The following is a 19,266-nucleotide window of genomic DNA, read 5'->3' as shown; positions in this document are numbered from 1 at the left end:
AATTCCAGCTGGGAATGGCAATTCCAGCCTGGACACATCCACAGGGATGGGAATCCCTGGGAATGGGGATTCCAGCCCGGAATTCCAGCTGGGAATGGGGATCCCAGCCTGGCCACATCCACAGGGATGGGAATCCCTGGGAATGGGGATTCCAGCCCAGAATTCCAGCTGGGAATGGCGATTCCAGCCTGGCCACATCCACAGGAATGGGAAATCCTGGGAATGAGGATTCCAGCCCGGAATTCCAGCTGGGAATGGCAATTCCAGCCTTGGCACATCCACAGGGATGGGAATTCCAGCTGGGAATGAGGATTCCAGCCTGGAATTCCAGCCCTTTCCAGGGGAATGTTCCCAAAAATCCTAACCCGAGGCCGTTCCCCGGGTCCTGTCCCTGTTCCCTGGGAGCAGATCCCGCCCTGGATCCCCCTGGATCCCTTCAATCCCGCTTTTCTCCGGGATGAGCCCCAGCAGCTGCTCCAGACTTATCCCAACTCCATCATTTTTCCCCCGGACAGCAAATCCGTCACTTCCATCTCAGATCCAGGATAAAATTCCATGAATTCCGTCGGATCCTACCTCCTCATCCGAGCTGTCTTCCTCGTACTCATCGTGGACAACCAAATCCTGCTTCCCTTCCAACGGGGAATCGTCTTCCAAGGTTTTCCTCTTCCCGGGAGCCCCTTTGGCCTGGGAAAATCGGGAAAAAGGCAGCTCAGTAAGATCCCATCCCGAAATCCCTGGAATTTTTTTTGTCCCGAGGAAGGAAAGGAGCTCGTTAATCCCAGCCTGGAAGGGCAGGATTGGGATGGGAATGGGAAATTCCTCGGGATGAGGAGCCAGGAACCAGCCCGGGCATGGACATGGATCCATGGAAAAGGGGCTGTGGAATGCCAGGGAAAAGTGGGAATTCTGCCTCGCTCAGATCCCAGCTGGAATCTGGATCCGACGCCAGAGGGGTTTGGGAATGAGCTGGGAATGAGCTGGGGGGAGCAGGGAATTCCAGGAGATCCCAGAGCCTTTTCCAGGGGTTTTTCTGGGAGAGCTGGAGAGGGGTTTGGGATTTTGGGCTGGAGGGACGGGAACCAGGGAATGGCTTCCCATGGAATGTTGGGATTTTGGGATGGAATTCCCAGAGAATCCAGGGCTGCCCCAGGATCCCTGGCATAGCAGGAGGTGTCCCTTGGGAATGGGATCATCCCTGAAATCCCCTCCATTCCCGCCCCATTCCCAGGTTGGATCGGTTCTTCCAGGAGGGAATTCCCATAAAATTCCCACTCCAGCCACATTCCCACCCTGCCTTATCCCAGACTTTCCTCTCTCATCCCAGAATTCCTAAGGCTTGGGATTGAGGGGAACCCTCCCCATTCCTGGGAGCCCAAACTTGCCAAAATTCCCTGGTTTTGCCCCAGTTCTGGGAAGGGAAGGAGAGGGAAATCCCAGAGGCTCCGGAGCTGGGAATCCAAGTGCTGGGGATCGCTGCTCTTGCAGGAGAATTCCAGAGCCTTTCCCAGGGTTTCTGTGGGAGAGCTCCAGAGGGGTTTGGGATGCGGGCTGGAGGGATGGGAAACAGGGAATATTGGGATTTTGGGCTGGAATTCCCAGAGAATCCAGGGCTGCTCCATCCCTGGGAAATCCCAGGATAACGGGAGCTGCCCCATGGGAATGGGATCATCCCGGAGGTCACTTCCATCCCAAACCATTCCGGAATTCCCAGGGAAAAGCCCAGGACCCCCTCCCAGCTCATCCCAGTTCCAAAGGAATTCCAGATGCCCTCTATCCCTGTCTGGAAAACCTGGATTCAGAGATCTCTGGGATGAGAATTCCCCCTTATCCCGGGATCAGCCTCATCCCGGCATTCCCACTCCCTCCCAGAGCAGCTCCAGCATCCCGGGCTGCCCGGAATTCCTGAATTCCCAAATTTCTGTGGGATAACCCCAGAACCTGACCCTGCTGCTGTGGAGGAGCTCCGGGAACGCTCCCAACTTTCCTTGGAAAAGCGATTTTCCCCTTTCCAGGAGCCCCCTCAGAGCGGGATCAGGGTCGGAATTCAGGGAATGATTGGGAAAAACGGGGTTGGGATTCAGGGAATGATCAGAAAAGTGGGATTTGTGTCAGATTTCAGGGAATAACTGGGAAAGTGGGATTTGTGTCAGATTTCAGGGAATGACTGGGAAAGTGGGATTTGTGTCAGATTTCAGGGAATGACTGGGAAAGTGGGATTTGTGTTGGGATTCAGGAATGACTGGAAAAGCGGGGTCAGGATTCAGGGAATGACCAGAAAAGTGGGATCAGGATTCAGGAATGACTGGAACAGTGGGATTTGTGTCAGGATTCAGGAATGACCAGAAAAGTGGGATTTGTGTCTGGATTCAGGAATGACTGGAGCAGCGGGATCAGGATTCAGGGATGACTGGAAAAGTGGGATTTGAATCAGGATTCAGGGAATGATTGGAAAAGCAGGGTCAGGATTCAGGGATGATTGGAAGAGTGGGATTTGTGTCAGGAATCAGGGAATGACGGAACAGTGGGATCAGGATTCAGGAATGACCAGAAAAGCGGGATCAGGAATCAGGGAATGATGGAACAGCGGGGTCAGGATTCAGGAATGACTGGAAAAGCGGGATCAGGAATCAGGGAATGATGGAACAGCGGGGTCAGGAATCAGGGAATGATGGAACAGCGGGGTCAGGAATCAGGGAATGATGGAACAGCGGGGTCAGGAATCAGGGAATGATGGAACAGCGGGATCAGGAATCAGGGAATGATGGAACAGCGGGATCAGGAATCAGAGAATGACTGGAAAGGCGGGATCAGGAATAAGGGAATGACTGGAAAAGTGGGGTCAGGATTCAGGGAATGATGGAACAGCGGGATCAGGAATCAGGGAATGACTGGAAAAGCGGGGTCAGGAATCAGGAAATGACTGGAAAAGCGGGGTCAGGAATCAGGGAATGATGGAACAGCGGGGTCAGGAATCAGGGAATGACTGGAAAAGCGGGGTCAGGAATCAGGGAATGATGGAACAGCGGGGTCAGGAATCAGGGAATGATGGAACAGCGGGGTCAGGAATCAGGGAATGATGGAACAGCGGGGTCAGGAATCAGGGAATGATGGAACAGCGGGATCAGGAATCAGGGAATGACTGGAAAAGCAGGGTCAGGATTCAGGGAATGATGGAACAGTGGGATCAGGAATCAGGGAATGACTGGAAAAGCGGGGTCAGGAATCAGGAAATGACTGAAAAGCGGGGTCAGGAATCAGGGAATGATGGAACAGCGGGGTCAGGAATCAGGGAATGATGGAACAGTGGGGTCAGGAATCAGGGAATGATGGAACAGTGGGATCAGGAATCAGGGAATGACTGGAAAGGCGGGATCAGGATTCAGGGAATGATGGAACAGTGGGATCAGGAATCAGGGAATGACTGGAAAAGCGGGGTCAGGAATCAGGGAATGACTGGAAAAGCGGGGTCAGGAATCAGGGAATGACTGGAAAAGCGGGATCAGGAATCAGGGAATGATGGAACAGTGGGATCAGGAATCAGGGAATGACTGGAAAGGCGGGGTCGGGAATCAGGGAATGATGGAACAGCGGGGTCAGGATTCAGGAATGACCAGAACAGCAGGGTCAGGATTCAGGGAATGATGGAACAGCGGGATCAGGAATCAGGGATGATTGGAAAAGCAGCTCCGGCCGGCGCTCCCGGCGGGAGCTGTAAAAGCCAGGCCGGGCGGGATCACGGGGCAAATCCCGGCGCAGGGATGGGATTACCGGGAAAACAAAGGCGGCTTTAAGGGCCGGGATGCTCCGCAGGGAACCGGGATAAGTCTTTTCCCAGGTTTTTGGCGCTGGGATGGGGCTGGGGTTGGGTTTCACCTTCCCCGGCTGCCCCCGCGTGCGGCCGGAGACGGAAAATCCCGGCGTTACCAGTGTGTCCTGGTCTGTCTCAGTGCCTCCCGGTCTGTCCCGGTCTGTCCCGGTCTGTCCCGGTCTGTCCCGGTCTGTCCCAGTCTGTCCCGGTCTGTCCCAGTCTGTCCCTGTCTGTCCCAGTTTGTCCCAGTGTGTCCCGGTCTGTCCCAGTCTGTCCCAGTCCGTCCCAGTCTGTCCCAATCTGTCCCAGTCCGTCCCAGTCTGTCCCAGTCCCTCCCGGTCTGTCCCAGTCTGTCCCAGTCCCTCCCAGTCCCTCCCGGTCTGGCCCAGTCTGTCTCAGTGCCTCCCATTCTGTCCCAGTCTGTTCCAGTCCCTCCCAGTCTGTCCCAGTCTGTCCTGGTCCCTCCCAGTCTGTCCCAGTCTGTCCCAATCTGTCCCGGTCTGTCCCAGTCCCTCCCAGTCTGTCCTGGTCCCTCCCAGTCTGTCCCAGTTTGTCCCAGTTTGTCCCAGTCTGTCCCAGTCCCTCCCAGTCTGTCCCAGTCTGTCCTGGTCCCTCCCAGTCTGTCCCTGTCTGTCCCAGTCTGTCCCAGTCCCTCCCAGTCTGTCCTGGTCCCTCCCAGTCTGTCCCAGTTTGTCCCAGTTTGTCCCAGTCTGTCCCAGTCCCTCCCAGTCTGTCCCAGTCTGTCCTGGTCCCTCCCAGTCTGTCCCAGTCTGTCCTGGTCCGTCCCAGTCTGTCCCAGTCTGTCCCAGTCCCTCCCAGTCTGTCCTGGTCCCTCCCAGTCTGTCCCAGTTTGTCCCAGTTTGTCCCAGTCTGTCCCAGTCCCTCCCAGTCTGTCCTGGTCCCTTCCAGTCTGTCCCAGTTTGTCCCAGTTTGTCCCAGTCTGTCCCAGTCCCTCCCAGTCTGTCCCAGTCTGTCCCAGTCCCTCCCAGTCTGTCCCAGTCTGTCCCAGTCTGTCCTGGTCCCTCCCAGTCTGTCCCTGTCTGTCCCAGTCCCTCCCAGTCCCTCCCAGTCTGTCCCAGTCTGTCCCAGTCTGTCCCAGTCCCTCCCAGTCTGTCCCAGTCCCTCCCAGTCTGTCCCAGTCTGTCCCAGTCCCTCCCAGTCTGTCCCAGTCTGTCCCAGTCTGTCCCAGTCTGTCCCAGTCCCTCCCAGTCTGTCCTGGTCCGTCCCAGTCTGTCCCAGTCTGTTCCAGTCCCTCCCAGTCTGTCCCAGTTTGTCCTGGTCCCTCCCAGTCTGTCCCAGTCTCTCCTGGTCCCTCCCAGTCTGTCCCAGTCTGTCCCAGTCCCTCCCAGTCCGTCCCAGTCTGTCCCAGTCTGTCCTGGTCTGTCCCAGTCTGTCCTGGTCCCTCCCAGTCCCTCCCAGTCTGTCCCAGTTTGTCCCAGTCTGTTCCGGTCTGTCCCAGTCCCTCCCAGTCTGTCCTGGTCCCTCCCAGTCCCTCCCAGTCTGTCCCAGTCTGTCCCGGTCTGTCCCAGTCTGTCCTGGTCCCTCCCAGTCCCTCCCAGTCCGTCCCAGTCTGTCCCAGTCTGTCCCAGTCTGTCCCGGTCTGTCCCAGTCTGTCCTGGTCCCTCCCAGTCCCTCCCAGTCTGTCCCAGTCCGTCCCAGTCTGTCCCAGTCTGTCCCAGTCTGTCCCAGTCTGTCCTGGTCCCTCCCAGTCCCTCCCAGTCCGTCCCAGTCCCTCCCAGCCAGTCCTAACCCTAACTCAATCCCAGTTTTCCAGGCCCATTCCCAGTTCTCAAGCCCCATTCCCAGTTTCCCATTCCCAATCCCTGTTTTCCCACCCCAAACCCAGTTTTCCCGGCCCAATCCCAGTTTTCCCAGCACAATCCCAGTTTCCCAATCCCAATCCCAGTTTCCCAATCCGAATCCCGGTTTCCCAATCCCAGTTTCCCAATCCCAATTTCCCAATCCCAATCCCAGTTTCCCAATCCCAATCCTGGTTTCCCAATCCCAGTTTCCCAATCCCGGTTTCCCAGCCCCAATCCCAGCGGGAAGGGAAGAGTTAAAGGGCTCCAGATCTTTCCCTGGATCAGGAAAGCAGCAAATCAAACACTGCAGCTGCTCCGGGAGCTGCCAGGGAAAACCGGGAATGCTGGAAGTCATTAGGAGGAAATCCAAACCGACGGGGACACGGAAACATTTACAGAGCCCCCGGCAGCTGCGGGATTTGGGATTTGGGGAATGACAGATCTGGATTTGGGATTTGGGATTTGGGGATTTGGGGAATGGCAGCTCTGGGATTTGGGGAGCTGGGAATGGCAGCTCTGGGATTTGGGCAGCTGGGGATTTGGGGAATGCCAGCTCTGGGATTTGGGATTCAGGGATTTGGGAATGGCAGCTCTGGGATTTCGGGATTTTGCGAGTAGCAGCTCGGGGATTTGGGATTTGGGGATTGGCAGCTCTGGGATTTGGGATCTGGGGATTGGCAGCTCTGGGATTTGGGATTCAGGGATTTGAGGAATGGCAGCTCTGGGATTTGGGATCTGGGGATTTGGGGAATGCCAGCTCTGGGATTCGGGGAGCTGGGATTTGGGGAATGGCAGCTCTGGGATTTGGGATTTGGGGATTGGCAGCTCTGGGATTTGGGATCTGGGGATTGGCAGCTCTGGGATTTGGGATCTGGGGATTTGGGGAATGCCAGCTCTGGGATTCGGGGAGCTGGGATTTGGGGAATGGCAGCTCTGCGATTTAGGATTTGGGATTTGGGGAATGCCAGCTCTGGGATTTGGGATTCAGGGATTTGGGAATGGCAGCTCTGGGATCTCGGGAGCTGGGAATGGCAGCTCTGGGATTTGGGATTCAGGGATTTGGGAATGGCAGCTCTGCGATTTAGGATTTGGGGAATGGCAGCTCTGGGATTTGGGGAGCTGGGATTTGGGGAATGGCAGCTCTGCGATTTGGGGAGCTGGGAATGGCAGCTCTGGGATTTGGGATCTGGGGATTTGGGGAATGCCAGCTCTGGGATTTGGGATTCAGGGATTTGGGAATGGCAGCTCTGGGATTTCGGGATTTCGGGAGTAGCAGCTCGGGGATTTGGGATTTGGGGATTGGCAGCTCTGGGATTTGGGATCTGGGGATTGGCAGCTCTGGGATTTGGGATTCAGGGATTTGAGGAATGGCAGCTCTGGGATTTGGGATCTGGGGATTTGGGGAATGCCAGCTCTGGGATTCGGGGACCTGGGATTTGGGGAATGGCAGCTCTGCGATTTGGGATCTGGGGATTGGCAGCTCTGGGATTTGGGATCTGGGGATTTGGGAATGCCAGCTCTGGGATTTGGGATCTGGGGATTGGCAGCTCTGGGATTTGGGATCTGGGGATTTGGGGAATGCCAGCTCTGGGATTCGGGGAGCTGGGATTTGGGGAATGGCAGCTCTGCGATTAGGATTTGGGATTTGGGGAATGCCAGCTCTGGGATTTGGGATTCAGGGATTTGGGAATGGCAGCTCTGGGATCTCGGGAGCTGGGAATGGCAGCTCTGGGATTTGGGATTCAGGGATTTGGGAATGGCAGCTCTGGGATTTGGGGAGCTGGGATTTGGGAATGGCAGCTCTGCGATTTGGGATTTGGGGATTGGCAGCTCTGGGATTTGGGATTCAGGGATTTGAGGAATGGCAGCTCTGGGATTTGGGATCCCTGTTTCCCATCCCTCCAGCCCGCATCCCAAACCCCTCTGGAGCTCTCCCACAGAAACCCTGGGAAAGGCTCTGGAATTCTCCTGCAAGAGCAGCGATCCCCAGCACTTGGATTCCCAGCTCCGGAGCCTCTGGGATTTCCCTCTCCTTCCCTTCCCAGAACTGGGGCAAAACCAGGGAATTGTGGCAAGTTTGGGCTCCCAGGAATGGGGAGGATTCTCCTCAATCCCAAACCTTGGGGATTCTGGGATGAGAGGGAAAAATCTGGGATAAGGGAGGTGGGACTGCGGGAATGTGGCTGGAGTGGGAATTTTATGGGAATTCCCACCTGGAAGAACCGATCCAACCTGGGAATGGGGCGGGAATGGAGGGGATTTCAGGGATGATCCCATTCCCAAGGGACACCTCCTGCTATGCCAGGGATCCTGGGGCAGCCCTGGATTCTCTGGGAATTCCAGCCCAAAATCCCAACATTTCATGGGAAGCCATTCCCTGGTTCCCGTCCCTCCAGCCCAAAATCCCAAACCCCTCTCCAGCTCTCCCAGAAAAACCCCTGGAAAAGGCTCTGGAAGGCTTAATTTTCCTTTTCCCCACAATTTTCCCCAGGACAGTCTCATCCCTAGCCATGGATCCTTCCTCAAAATAATTATTTCTACTCCTCCATGGAAAACCGGATCAGTGCCAACGCATTCCTGGATTTTGGGGGGAACCAGAGCATCGCAGGGAGGGGCAGGAATGGGATGGGAGCCCCCCAAATCCAGGGCAGGGTCACGGTCAGGCCCTTACCTGTGTCTGGGGAGCCGAGGGGCTTCCAGGGGCTTCTTCCTCCTCCTCCTCCTCCTCCTCCTCCTGCTCCTCCTGGTCATTCCCGGAGGATTCGCTGTCGCTTCCCGAATCCTCCAGGCCGGAATAAACGCTCTCCTCGCTCTCCGACAGCTCCTCGCTGCCTCCGGAGGGGCTGGGCTGCAGGGCACAGCACGGCGGGGTCACAACGGGGACACGGGGGGCACACGGGGGGCACACGGGGGGCACACGGGGGGCACACGGGGGGGACACGGGGGGGACACGGGGGACCCCCGACCACGGGCGGGGCAAGTGCTCCCATGGAGACACCCCCACACACCGCGGGACACCCCCTCAAAGTTTGGGTCCCCCCTCAGGACCAGCCTGGACACCCCCAGGTGTGGGGTCACCCCTCAGAACCAACCCAAACCCCCCCAGTTACTGGGGCACCCTCAGAACCAACCCAAACCAAACCCCCCCAGTTACTGGGGCACCCTCAGAACCAACCCAAACCCCCCCAGTTACTGGGGCACCCTCAGAACCAACCCAACCCAAACCCCCCCAGTTATTGGGGCACCCCTCAGAACCAACCCAAACCCCCCCATTACTGGGGCACCCCTCAGAACCAACCCAAACCCCCCCAGTTACTGGGGCACCCTCAGAACCAACCCAACCCAAACCCCCCCAGTTATTGGGGCACCCCTCAGAACCAACCCAAACCCCCCCAGTTACTGGGGCACCCTCAGAACCCAACCCAAACCCCCCCAGTTACTGGGGCACCCTCAGAACCAACCCAACCCAAACCCCCCCAGTTATTGGGGCACCCCTCAGAACCAACCCAAACCCCCCCAGTTACTGGGGCACCCTCAGAACCAACCCAAACCCCCCCATTACTGGGGCACCCTCAGAACCAACCCAAACCAAACCCCCCCAGTTACTGGGGCACCCTCAGAACCAACCCAACCCCCCCAGTTACTGGGGCACCCCTCAGAACCAACCCAACCCAAACCCCCCCATTACTGGGGCACCCCTCAGAACCAACCCAACCCAAACCCCCCCAGTTATTGGGGCACCCCTCAGAACCAACCCAAACCCCCCCAGTTATTGGGGCACCCCTCAGAACCAACCCAAACCCCCCCATTACTGGGGCACCCCTCAGAACCAACCCAAACCCCCCCATTACTGGGGCACCCCTCAGAACCAACCCAAACCCCCCCATTACTGGGGCACCCCTCAGAACCAACCCAAACCCCCCCTGTTACTTGGTCACCCCTCAGAACCAACCCAACCCAAACCCCCCCAGTTACTGGGGCACCCTCAGAACCAACCCAACCCAAACCCCTCCAGTTACTGGGGCACCCCTCAGAACCAACCCAAACCCCCCAGTTACTGGGGCACCCCTCAGAACCAACCCAAACCCCCCCATTACTGGGGCACCCCTCAGAACCAACCCAACCCAAACCCCCCCAGTTACTGGGGCACCCTCAGAACCAACCCAACCCAAACCCCTCCAGTTACTGGGGCACCCTCAGAACCAACCCAAACCCCCCCAGTTACTGGGGCACCCCTCAGAACCAACCCAAACCCCCCCATTACTGGGGCACCCTCAGAACCAACCCAACCCAAACCCCCCCATTACTGGGGCACCCCTCAGAACCAACCCAAACCCCCCCAGTTACTGGGGCACCCCTCAGAACCAACCCAAACCCCCCCAGTTACTGGGGCACCCTCAGAACCAACCCAAACCCCCCCCGTTACTTGGTCACCCCTCAGAACCAACCCAAACCCCCCCAGTTGCCACGCCCAGTCCCCCCAGTTGCCATGCCCAGTCCCCCCAGTTGCCACGCCCAGTCCCCCCAGTTGCCACGCCCAGTCCCCCAGTTGCCATACCCAGTCCTCCCAGTTGCCATGCCCAGTCCCCCCAGTTGCCATACCCAGTCCCCCCAGTTGCCACGCCCAGTCCCCCCAGTTGCCATACCCAGTCCCCCCAGTTGCCACGCCCAGTCCCCCAGTTGCCATACCCAGTCCCCCCAGTTGCCACGCCCAGTCCCCCCAGTTGCCATACCCAGTCCCCCCAGTTGCCACGCCCAGTCCCTCCAGTTGCCACGCCCAGTCCCCCCAGTTGCCATGCCCAGTCCCCCCAGTTGCCATGCCCAGTCCCCCCAGTTGCCATGCCCAGTCCCCACAGTTGCCATACCCAGTCCCCCCAGTTGCCATGCCCAGTCCCTCCCAGTTGCCATGCCCAGTCCCCACAGTTGCCACACCCAGTCCCCCCAGTTGCCATGCCCAGTCCCTCCCAGTTGCCATGCCCAGTCCCCCAGTTGCCATGCCCAGTCCTCCCAGTTGCCATGCCCAGTCCTCCCAGTTGCCATGCCCAGTCCCCCCAGTTGCCATACCCAGTCCTCCCAGTTGCCATGCCCAGTCCCCCCAGTTGCCATGCCCAGTCCCCCCAGTTGCCACACCCAGTCCCCCCAGTTGCCATACCCAGTCCCCCCAGTTGCCATGCCCAGTCCCCCTAATTGCCATGCCCAGTCCCTCCAGTTGCCATGCCCAGTCCCCCAGTTGCCATACCCAGTCCCCCCAGTTGCCATGCTAAGTCCCCCCAGTTGCCACACCCAGTCCCCCCAGTAGCCATGCTAAGTCCCCCCAGTTGCCACGCCCAGTCCTCCCAGTTGCCATGCCCAGTCCCCCCAGTTGCCACGCCCAGTCCCCCCAGTTGCCATGCCCAGTCCCCCCAGTTGCCATACCCAGTCCCTCCCAGTTGCCACGCCCAGTCCTCCCAGTTGCCATACCCAGTCCCCCCAGTTGCCACGCCCAGTCCCCCCAGTTGCCACGCCCAGTGCCCCAGTTGCCACGCCCAGTCCCCCCAGTTGCCATACCCAGTCCCCCCAGTTGCCACGCCCAGTCCCCCCAGTTGCCATACCCAGTCCCCCCAGTTGCCATGCCCAGTCCCCCCAGTTGCCATGCCCAGTGCCCCCAGTTGCCATACCCAGTCCCCCCAGTTGCCATACCCAGTCCCCCCAGTTGCCACGCCCAGTCCCTCCAGTTGCCATGCCCAGTCCCTCCCAGTTGCCACGCCCAGTCCCCACAGTTGCCACACCCAGTCCCCCCAGTTGCCATGCCCAGTCCCTCCCAGTTGCCATGCCCAGTCCCCCCAGTTGCCATGCCCAGTCCTCCCAGTTGCCATGCCCAGTCCCCCCAGTTGCCATACCCAGTCCCTCCAGTTGCCATACCCAGTCCCCCAGTTGCCACACCCAGTCCCCCCAGTTGCCACGCCCAGTCCCCCCAGTTGCCATACCCAGTCCCCCCAGTTGCCAAGCCCAGTCCCCCAGTTGCCACACCCAGTCCCCCCAGTTGCCACACCCAGTCCCCCCAGTTGCCACGCCCAGTGCCCCAGTTGCCATGCCCAGTCCCTCCAGTTGCCATGCCCAGTCCTCCCAGTTGCCACACCCAGTCCCCCAGTTGCCACGCCCAGTCCCCCCAGTTGCCATGCCCAGTCCCCCCAGTTGCCATGCCCAGTCCCCCCAGTTGCCATACCCAGTCCCCCCCAGTTGCCATACCCAGTCCCCCCAGTTGCCACACCCAGTCCCCCCAGTTGCCATGCCCAGTCCCTCAGATGCCATGCCCAGTCCCTCCCAGTTGCCATGCCCAGTCCCCCCAGTTGCCATGCCCAGTCCCTCCCAGTTGCCATGCCCAGTCCCCCCAGTTGCCATGCTCAGTCCCCCTAATTGCCACGCCCAGTCCCCCCAGTTGCCATGCCCAGTCCCCCCAGTTGCCATGCCCAGTCCCCCCAGTTGCCATGCCCAGTCCCCCCCAGTTGCCATGCCCAGTCCCCCCAGTTGCCACACCCAGTCCTCCCAGTTGCCATGCTAAGTCCCCCCAGTTGCCATACCCAGTCCCCCAGTTGCCATGCCCAGTCCCCCCAGTTGCCATGCCCAGTCCTCCCAGTTGCCATGCCCAGTCCCCCCAGTTGCCATGCCCAGTCCTCCCAGTTGCCATGCCCAGTCCCCCCAGTTGCCACACCCAGTCCCTCCAGTTGCCACACCCAGTCCCCCCAGTTGCCATACCCAGTCCTCCCAGTTGCCATGCCCAGTCCCCCCTGTTGCCATACCCAGTCCTCCCAGTTGCCACACCCAGTCCCCCCAGTTGCCATACCCAGTCCCCCAGTTGCCATGCCCAGTCCCCCCAGTTGCCATGCCCAGTCCTCCCAGTTGCCATGCCCAGTCCCCCCAGTTGCCACACCCAGTCCCCCCCAGTTGCCATGCTAAGTCCCCCCAGTTGCCACACCCAGTCCCCCCAGTTGCCACACCCAGTCCCCCCAGTTGCCACACCCAGTCCCCCCCAGTTGCCATGCCCAGTCCCCCCAGTTGCCACACCCAGTCCCCCCAGTTGCCATACCCAGTCCCCCCAGTTGCCATGCCCAGTCCCCCCAGTTGCCATGCCCAGTGCCCCCAGTTGCCATACCCAGTCCCCCCAGTTGCCATACCCAGTCCCCCCAGTTGCCACACCCAGTCCCTCCAGTTGCCATACCCAGTCCCCCAGTTGCCACACCCAGTCCCCCCAGTTGCCACGCCCAGTCCCCCCAGTTGCCATGCCCAGTCCCCCCAGTTGCCATGCCCAGTCCCCCCAGTTGCCACACCCAGTCCCCCCAGTTGCCACACCCAGTCCCCCCAGTTGCCACGCCCAGTCCCTCCAGTTGCCACACCCAGTCCCCCCAGTTGCCACACCCAGTGCCCCCAGTTGCCATACCCAGTCCTCCCAGTTGCCATACCCAGTCCTCCCAGTTGCCACGCCCAGTGCCCCAGTTGCCACACCCAGTGCCCCCAGTTGCCATACCCAGTCCTCCCAGTTGCCATGCCCAGTCCCTCCCAGTTGCCATGCCCAGTCCCCACAGTTGCCACACCCAGTCCCCCCAGTTGCCATGCCCAGTCCCTCCCAGTTGCCATGCCCAGTCCCCCCAGTTGCCATGCCCAGTCCTCCCAGTTGCCATGCCCAGTCCTCCCAGTTGCCATGCCCAGTCCCCCCAGTTGCCATACCCAGTCCTCCCAGTTGCCATGCCCAGTCCCCCCAGTTGCCAGGTCCAGTCCCTCCAGTTGCCATGCCCAGTCCTCCCAGTTGCCATGCCCAGTCCCCCCAGTTGCCATGCCCAGTGCCCCCAGTTGCCATACCCAGTCCCCCCAGTTGCCATACCCAGTCCCCCCAGTTGCCACACCCAGTCCCTCCAGTTGCCATACCCAGTCCCCCAGTTGCCACACCCAGTCCCCCCAGTTGCCACGCCCAGTCCCCCCAGTTGCCATACCCAGTCCCCCCAGTTGCCATGCCCAGTCCCCCCAGTTGCCACACCCAGTCCCCCCAGTTGCCACACCCAGTCCCCCCAGTTGCCACGCCCAGTCCCTCCAGTTGCCACACCCAGTCCCCCCAGTTGCCACACCCAGTGCCCCCAGTTGCCATACCCAGTCCTCCCAGTTGCCATACCCAGTCCTCCCAGTTGCCACGCCCAGTGCCCCAGTTGCCATGCCCAGTCCCCCCAGTTGCCACACCCAGTCCCTCCAGTTGCCATGTCCTCCCAGTGCCCAGTGGCACCCCCTGATTGCCACATTCCCCATCAGTGCCAGGCAGGTCCCTGTCACTGCTGGGTCCCCTTCATTGCCAAGGACAAGCTCAGACAGACCCCCCCCCATTTCTGGGTGGCCCCCTCAGAGACCCCGCATTCCCGGGTCCCCCCCTCAGGACAAGGCCAGACCCCCCAATTATCGGGGTATCCCTTCACCAGGACAGGGCTGGGTCCCCTCCTCAGGAGGCCAAACCCCCCTCATGGAGACCAGCCCGGACCCCTCCCCAAATTGCTGGGTGGCCCTTCAGGACAAGGCCAGACCCCCTCATGGAGACCAGCCCAGACCCCTCCCCAAATTGCTGGGTGGCCCTTTAGCACAAGGCCAGACCCCCTCATGGAGACCAGCCCGGACCCCTCCCCAAATTGCTGGGTGGCCCTTCAGGACAAGGCCAGACCCCCTCATGGAGACCAGCCCGGACCCCTCCCCAAATTGCTGGGTGGCCGTTCAGGACAAGGCCAGACCCCCTCATGGAGACCAGCCCGGACCCCTCCCCAAATTGCTGGGTGGCCCTCCAGGACAAGGCCAGACCCCCTCATGGAGACCAGCCCGGACCCCTCCCCAAATTGCTGGGTGGCCCTTCAGGACAAGGCCAGACCCCCTCATGGAGACCAGCCCGGACCCCTCCCCAAATTGCTGGGTGGCCCTTCAGGACAAGGCCAGACCCCCTCATGGAGACCAGCCCAGACCCCTCCCCAAATTGCTGGGTGGCCCTTCAGGACAAGGCCAGACCCCCTCATGGAGACCAGCCCGGACCCCTCCCCAAATTGCTGGGTGGCCCTTCAGGACAAGGCCAGACCCCCTCATGGAGACCAGCCCAGACCCCTCCCCAAATTGCTGGGTGGCCCTCCAGGACAAGGCCAGACCCCCTCATGGAGACCAGGTCCGAGCCCCCCAATTATGGGGTTTGCCCCTCACCAGGATAGGGCCGGGTTCCCCCCTCAGGACAAGCCCAAATCCCCCCTCAGCGCTGGGTTTCCCCCTCACGCAGACCAGGCCAGACCCCCCCCCTGCAATTTCCTGATCCCCCCTCACCAGGATAGAGCCGGGTCGCCCCCTCAAGAGGCCAAATCCCCCCTCACTGCCGGGTTCCCCCTCAGGACAAGGCCAGACCCCTTCACTGCCGGGTTCAGGCCGAACTCCCCCCATTTCCCGGGCCCCCCTCACCGGGACAGGGCTGGCTCCCACCCTCAGGAGCACAAACCACCCCATTTTTAGGGGCTCTTCAAGACTCCCCTCAGGATAAGACCGGACCCCCCCCATTTCCCGGTGCCCCCTCACCGGGACAGGGCCGGGTCGCCCCCTCAGGAGGCCAAATCCCCCCTCACTGCCGGGTTCCCCCTCACGGGCACCAGGCTGGACCCCCTCCATTCCCTGGTCCCTCCTCACCAGTACAGGCTGGGTCGCCCACTCAGGAGGTCAAATCCCCTCTCAGGAGGCCAAATTCCCTCTCAGGAGGCCAAATCCCCCCTCACTGCCGAGTGCCCCCTCAGGACAAGGCCAGACCCCCTCACTGCCGGCTTCCCCCTCACACAGACCAGGTCAGATCCCCGCCATTTCCCGGGCCCCCCTCACCGGGACAGGGCCGGCTCTCCCCATCAAGAGCCCAAACCCCCCTCAAACTGTTCCCTTTCAGAACAAGGCCAGACCCCCTCATGGAGACCAGGCCGGAGACCCCAGTTATGGGGTTTGCCCCTCACCAGGATACAGCCGGGTCGCCCCCTCAAGAGGCCAAATCCTCCCCTCACTGCCGGGTTCCCCCTCACGGGCACCAGGCTGGACCCCGCCATTCCCAGACCCTGCCATTCCCGGGTTTCCCCTCACGGAGACCAAGCCAGCCCCCCCCCCCCAAATTGCCGGTGCCCGCTCAGGACAAGGCCAGACCCCTTCACTGCCGGGTTCAGGCCGAACTCCCCCCATTTCCCGGGCCCCCCCTCACCGGGACAGGGCTGGCTCCCACCCTCAGGACCACAAACCACCTCAATTTTTAGGGGCTCTTCAAGACTCCCCTCAGGATAAGACCGGACCCCCCCATATCCCGGTGCCCCCTCACCGGGACAGGGCCGGGTCCCCCCTCAGGAGCCCAAATCCCCCCTCACTGCCGGGTTCCCCCTCACGGGCACCAGGCTGGATCCCCTCCATTCCCCGGTCCCTCCTCACCAGTACAGGCTGGGTCGCCCACTCAGGAGGTCAAATCCCCTCTCAGGAGGCCAAATTCCCTCTCAGGAGGCCAAATCCCCCCTCACTGCCGAGTGCCCCCTCAGGACAAGGCCAGACCCCCTCACTGCCGGCTTCCCCCTCACACAGACCAGGTCAGATCCCCGCCATTTCCCGGGCCCCCCTCACCGGGACAGGGCCGGCTCTCCCCATCAAGAGCCCAAACCCCCCTCAAACTGTTCCCTTTCAGAACAAGGCCAGACCCCCTCATGGAGACCAGGCCGGAGACCCCAGTTATGGGGTTTGCCCCTCACCAGGATACAGCCGGGTCGCCCCCTCAAGAGGCCAAATCCTCCCCTCACTGCCGGGTTCCCCCTCACGGGCACCAGGCTGGACCCCGCCATTCCCAGACCCTGCCATTCCCGGGTTTCCCCTCACGGAGACCAAGCCAGCCCCCCCCCCCCAAATTGCCGGTGCCCGCTCAGGACAAGGCCAGACCCCTTCACTGCCGGGTTCAGGCCGAACTCCCCCCATTTCCCGGGCCCCCCTCACCGGGACAGGGCTGGCTCCCACCCTCAGGAGCACAAACCACCTCAATTTTTAGGGGCTCTTCAAGACTCCCCTCAGGATAAGACCGGACCCCCCCATATCCCGGTGCCCCCTCACCGGGACAGGGCCGGGTCCCCCCTCAGGAGCCCAAATCCCCCCTCACTGCCGGGTTCCCCCTCACGGGCACCAGGCCGGAGCCCTCGCATTTTGCGATCCGCCCTCACCGGGACAGGGCCGGGTCTTGCCCTCAGGAAGCCAAACCCCCAAATATTACCCTTTGTCCTGGCTCAGGACAAGACCAGTTTCCCCTCAGTGCTGAGTTCCCCCTCAGGACAAGGCCAAATCCCCCCTCAGTGCTGGGTCCCCACTCAGGATAAGACCAGACCCCTTCATTGCCGAGTTCCCCCTCAGGACAAGGCCAAATCCCCCCTCAGTGCCGGGTTTCCCCTCAGGATAAGACCAGACCCCTTCATCGCCGAGTTCCCCCTCAGGACAAGGCCAAATCCCCCCTCAGTGCTGGGTCCCCACTGAAGATAAGACCAGACCCCTTCATTGCTGAGTTCCCCCTCAGGACAAGGCCAAATCCCCCCTCAGTGCCGGGTCCCCACTGAGGATAAGACCAGACCCCTTCATTGCTGAATTCCCCCTCAGGACAAGGCCAAATCCCCCCTCAGTGCCGGGTTTCCCCTCACGGACACCAGGCCGGACCCCCTCCATTTCCCGGTCCCCCCTCACGGCCACCAGGCCGCCCCCTCCCCGTCGCCATGGCAATGCCGTGTGTGTCCCCTCCCTCCCCGTTGCCATGACAACCCCGCGTGTCCCCCCCCGTTCCCCCTCCCCGGTCACCCCCGGACCTGCTCCATGGTGGCGGCTCCGCGTGCGCCGCCGAACACGTGGGCGCGCGGGTCACAGGGACGGCCACGCCCCCGCCCGCCGCGCTTCCGCCTTGCCGCGGCCCCCGCGCCGCTCCCGAGGGAGGGGATCCCGCTCCTGGGCAGGGCGGGATAACGGGAACGAGAGAGGATAACGGCAAAAGAGAACGGGAGAAGATAACGGGAACGGGGCGGCAGCGCGGGAAAACGTGAAAGCAATGTGCGCGTGCGCGGCGGCCGCCGCGCCGCCGGGATCGCGCATGCGCGCTGCGGCAGCCGCGCCATAGGCGGGGTGAGGGACCGGGAAGGGGCGTGGCTCCGTGAAGGGGGCGTGGTCACACGTGCTCGGGGGCGTTCCCTGCGCGCTACGCCGGCAATGGGACGGGGGCGTGGCCAGAATGGGAACGGGGCGTGTCCACACTGGGAGGGTGGGACCAGACGTCACAGGGGCGTGTCCACTCCGTTGGGGGCGTCACCCTGAGAGAGCCCCGCCCAGATACTGCCAAAAATGGCCAGAGGGCAGGGCCAGGCGTGTCTCTATGGGCAGGAGGCGTGGCCAGGTGAGAGGGGGGTGTTCTGATGTGAGGGCCCTCCCCAGGTGCGCAGAGGAAGGGGCGGGACCTGGCAAAAGGGGTGTGGTCGGAGCCACCAGGGGGCGTTGCCCCTGATGCAATAGCCACGCCCAAGCCATAGCAGGTATGGGCAGAGGGCGTGTCCTGCTGTGAGTGGGCGTGTCCCGACCCATCAGGGGGCGATCCCGTGGTCAAACCCCACCTGCAAGCAACGGAAAGGGGCGTGTATTGCACAGCAGTGGGCGTGGCCCGAACGATAATTGAGGCGTTCCCACGTGATAGCCACGCCCCTGGACATCTGCAGGCAGTAGGCGTGGTCTGATGCAGGTGGGCGTGTCCCTACGCCCCTGGGGACCATCCCTCCTTTACCCTATAGCCAGTGGGTGTGGCCACCTGGGGCAAAGCCCCGCCCCTCCCCGTCTGCATTATGCTGTGGGCGTGGTCACTGCGCGAGGGGGCGTCTCCATGCAGGAAAGCCACGAGCCTCAGTTGCTGCGTCACGCAGTGGGCGTGGTTACAGACCAAGGGGGAGTGTCCAGCGGCAAAGCCGCGCTCCTCCCCTTTCCTCTAAGGCTCACTGGGCGTGGCTACTGCACGAGGGGGCGTGCCCTCGCGGCAAAGCCCCACCTGCGACACGCAGTGGGCGTGGCTATCGCACAAGTGGGTGTGTCTTTACGCCAAAACCCCGCCCCACTCCGGCAACTACGCGCGCTGGGCGTGGCTAGCGCACCAGGGGGGCGTGTTCTTGCGGCAAAGCCCCGCCCCCTCGCCCGGGGGCAGCGGGCGTGTCCCGTCGCCCAGTGGGCGTGGCCGCGCACGCGCCGCTCCGCGCCGCCTCACACCCGCCCCCCCCAAGATGGCGGCGGCCATGCCGCCTCCGCCGCCGCTGCCGCCGCCGCCTCCCCGCGCCCTTCCCGCGCTTTTTAACGGCCTCGCCGCCGCCGGGGCCGCCCCCCGGGGCCTCGCCGAGCCCTTGCCGCCCCCGCCGTGAGGGCGCGGCCATGGACGGGCCGGGCGCGGCGGCGGCGGCGGGCGCGGGGCCCGGGCCCTGCAACGTGCCCGCCTTCCTCACCAAGCTGTGGACGCTCGTGGAGGACCCCGAGACCGACTCGCTGATCTGCTGGAGCCCCGTGAGTGCCCGCGCCGCGCGGGGAGAGGCTCCCGGGGGCGGGCACGGCTGCCCGGGGGGGCCCGCCCGAGGCCCGGCCTGCGCGCCGCGGCCC

At 62.0% G+C, this 19,266-nt stretch overlaps 2 protein-coding genes across 2 annotated transcripts in view; both read right to left on the bottom strand.

Moving 5' to 3' along the window:
- BOP1 (BOP1 ribosomal biogenesis factor) overlaps nucleotides 1-17,735 on the bottom strand; it is a 106,431-nt gene extending 88,696 nt beyond the window's left edge. The window contains exons 1-3 of the mRNA XM_053943191.1: nucleotides 17,454-17,735; nucleotides 8,285-8,461; nucleotides 577-687 (exon numbers count right to left, since the gene is read on the bottom strand). Coding sequence (XP_053799166.1) covers nucleotides 577-687; nucleotides 8,285-8,461; nucleotides 17,454-17,462 — 297 coding nt within the window. The 5' untranslated portion in view covers nucleotides 17,463-17,735. The remainder of the gene's footprint in view (nucleotides 1-576; nucleotides 688-8,284; nucleotides 8,462-17,453) is intronic.
- Nucleotides 17,736-18,215: 480 nt separating this feature from the next.
- The window catches only part of TONSL (tonsoku like, DNA repair protein), a 29,527-nt gene continuing 28,476 nt past the window's right edge, over nucleotides 18,216-19,266 (bottom strand). Inside the window, exons 7-9 of the mRNA XM_053945840.1 lie at nucleotides 18,972-19,250; nucleotides 18,413-18,535; nucleotides 18,216-18,245 (exon numbers count right to left, since the gene is read on the bottom strand). Of these exons, the coding sequence (XP_053801815.1) occupies nucleotides 18,216-18,245; nucleotides 18,413-18,535; nucleotides 18,972-19,250 (432 nt within the window). The remainder of the gene's footprint in view (nucleotides 18,246-18,412; nucleotides 18,536-18,971; nucleotides 19,251-19,266) is intronic.

Source organism: Vidua chalybeata, chromosome 1, assembly GCF_026979565.1.
Source record: "Vidua chalybeata isolate OUT-0048 chromosome 1, bVidCha1 merged haplotype, whole genome shotgun sequence".
Classification (NCBI taxonomy): Eukaryota; Metazoa; Chordata; class Aves; order Passeriformes; family Viduidae; genus Vidua; species Vidua chalybeata.
This window is presented reverse-complemented; position numbering and strand designations above follow the sequence as displayed.